We start from the raw sequence: 2996 nt of genomic DNA, 5'->3' as shown, positions 1-2996 counted from the left end.
CAAAGTGGAAACCCCAAAATCAAAAACTAAACAACAGCTGAAGCAAGGTCCAAAACAATTAAGAAGAACGCTGTTATTTCACAACAGCATTATTTCAGAAATAAAGGCAAAATATGACACAGGCAGTCGCAAGGGTCGCCAAATTATTTCAAAAATTGTGGCTGGGAGAATTGTTAAAAAGTACCGTGTAGCTTCCATGTTGAAGAAGGAATTTGGCTTTTCCTCAAAGCTTCAGCGGGCAAATGTGATGAGGACAAACAAATTGGAGTATACACGAAAAAAACAACAAAACAAAATCGGCCAAGACGTGAGAAAGATGATTGAAGAATTTTTGGAGAGAGACAGCAACAGCAGGGCAACCACGGGAAAAAAGGAGACAATTACAAGGAAGAGGGAAAAAAAACAAAAGCGCTTCCTCATTGACTCGTTGAGTGCCTTGCATGCAAAGTTCAGGCAGGCTTACCCTAATGTGAAAATATCCTATGCAGAGTTTTGTAGACAGCGGCCCTTTTGGATTGTGAAACCAAGCATTAAATCGCGAGACGTGCATGTGCAAGCTACATTCCAACATGCAATTCATGGCCAATCGACTATTCTACCACAAGGTAATTCAAACTTCAAAGCTTACTGATCTAATTCTATCAATAACATGTGCAAGTCCAACAAAAGAGTGCATGTACAGAGAATGTGAAAAATGCAAAGAAAGGCAGCTTGCAACATCTGCCTATGATTCAGCAGAGGGAACAGTTTGGTTTCAGTGGAAAAGTGTTGTGGAGGAGAGGGAGAAAAAAAAACAAGACGGAACAAAGGAGACAATAAAAGTTCATTTGACAACCAAGGAGAAGGTCCATGGGACCCTGAAAACACTATTGGAGGACTTCAGCACCACCCTGAAGGCGAAGATGGGGAGGCATGTCCACAACATTTGCCATCAACATGCCTCCCTTACTGCTCTCAAGGATAAGCGGAATGGACAGAACATTGTCCTTCATATAGATTTCGCAGAGAACTATGTGTGCAAATATGGAGAAGAGGTACAGTCCACATTCTATGGAGATTCTCATAAGCAGACGACCCTCCACACCGCTGTTGCACACACCGCGGATGGTGTGGTGTCTCTGTGTACATTGAGTGCATGCATGCGCCACGACCCGGCTGCCATTTGGGCACATCTGAAAAAGGTACTTGCATACCTAAAAGAAAAGCACATGGAGGCGACCACTTTACATGTTATCAGCGATGGCCCTACGACCCAATATAGATCAAAAAAGAACTTTTTCTTTTTAAGCCAGATCCCTTATGAGATGGGATTCAGTAGGGTCACATGGAATTTCCTGGAAGCAGGACATGGAAAAGGCCCAGCAGATGGAGTCGGTGCTGCAGTCAAACGACAGGCGGATGCCATCGTCGCAAAGGGAATTGACCTGCCCAATGCCAAAATGGTCTATGAGCAGTTGATGAACCAGCCCTCGTCCATCAAACTGATGTACGTCAGTGAGGAAGAAGTCCAGGAGATGGATGGTGTCCTGCCTGATCGCCTTGAGACCATCAAAGGGACAATGGCTATACACCAGGTATGTGTGCGCAAACACACACAGACACACACACACACACACACACACACACACACACACACACACACACACACACACACACACACACACACACACACACACACACACACACACCTAATCACCAAGGCTGCAAGGAGAAATAAATTCCCTGTAATAATTCACTTTTGCATAAAAGTGTCAGCTTGCTAACTGTAACTATAACTGTAACACTTGTGATATTCCCATGACAGCATCCAAGTTTTGATTGTTCTTTTTCTTTCAGATTGTATCCACAGAACCAGGAGAGATAGCTTGGCGAGTTCTAAGCTGTTTCTGCCAGGAGCCAAACACGTGCCAGTGTTACGGTCTAAAAAAAGTACAGATGTCTTTGCCTTCATCAGGCCCAAGTACATCTGGCAGCCAGCCCATCCCAAATGTGCACACGGGCCTGGTTGGGAGATGGTGCATCGTCAAGTATGATGGGGATCCGTATCCTGGGATTGTAATAGACGTGGGCTCTGACAGCTGTTTGCTGGTTAAGACCATGAGCCGTGTTGGCATTAACAGGTTTTTCTGGCCAATGCGCGATGATGTCATCTGGTATCGGCCAGAGGACCTAATTAGGATGGTTCCAGAGCCAGTGCCTGTAACAAAGAGGCACATGATGCTGGAACCTTCCATTTGGAAGGAGATTTTTAATGAAATGTAAACATTTTAACATTGTTTTTGTTCTTCTGTTCGTTACCATTTCAGCTGAGAGATTCAGATCAGTTCAAAGCAATTGCATGGTGTAGCTTGGCCTTTTGTAGTTTTGCCTGTTGCTTGCACACAAATTGCATATTTTGGCTCATATAGTGTAAAAATGAAAATAAAATGGCCTCATGGATGTATTATATATATTTTACCTGATAGAGTAGTGTTATATTTTCAAAGCCTGTGCTTTATTGTCTGTAGGGCCTATCTGATTAAAGTGTCTTATGTATGAAATACTGTGTAGACTACAAGCCTATCTAAATTGCTAAAAAAAATGGTATGTAATATCATTATGTTCATTTAATATGTTCATACATACATTTTTCCACAAAGTAAAAATTGTTGTTCTGTGAGAAAAATAACAATAAATGCAGTAATGTCATTTCCACAACTGCCCCGTCTATTCCACTACCATATGTCATTTCCACAACCACACATATTTTAACATAAAAATACATTTTAGAAGTACATTTTATTCAATAATTATTGTTATGCAGATAGCTGTATGCCTGATGGTGGGGTAAAGGTGTATGGATTTAATTATATTCAATTTAAAATATATATAATGCTAAAGTATATGTTTCAGTAACCTAATAATGTGCGCCACATTGAGTAAATATAATAAAATCTTTTAACTGCCATTTTTGAAATATATATAAATGTAAGATTTGAATAGATGCCAGTGTGCTT

General features: G+C 41.1%; 1 protein-coding gene across 1 annotated transcript; it reads left to right on the top strand.

Moving 5' to 3' along the window:
• Nucleotides 1–566: 566 nt before the first annotated feature.
• Nucleotides 567–2331, top strand: LOC134460209 (uncharacterized). Its single transcript, XM_063212661.1, has 2 exons — nt 567–1574; nt 1837–2331. The coding sequence occupies exons 1-2, from the start codon at nt 570–572 to the stop codon at nt 2260–2262; spliced, it is 1431 nt and encodes a 476-aa protein (XP_063068731.1). The 5' UTR covers nt 567–569; the 3' UTR covers nt 2263–2331.
• Nucleotides 2332–2996: the final 665 nt, after the last annotated feature.

Source organism: Engraulis encrasicolus, chromosome 12, assembly GCF_034702125.1.
Source record: "Engraulis encrasicolus isolate BLACKSEA-1 chromosome 12, IST_EnEncr_1.0, whole genome shotgun sequence".
Classification (NCBI taxonomy): domain Eukaryota; kingdom Metazoa; phylum Chordata; class Actinopteri; order Clupeiformes; family Engraulidae; genus Engraulis; species Engraulis encrasicolus.
This window is presented reverse-complemented; position numbering and strand designations above follow the sequence as displayed.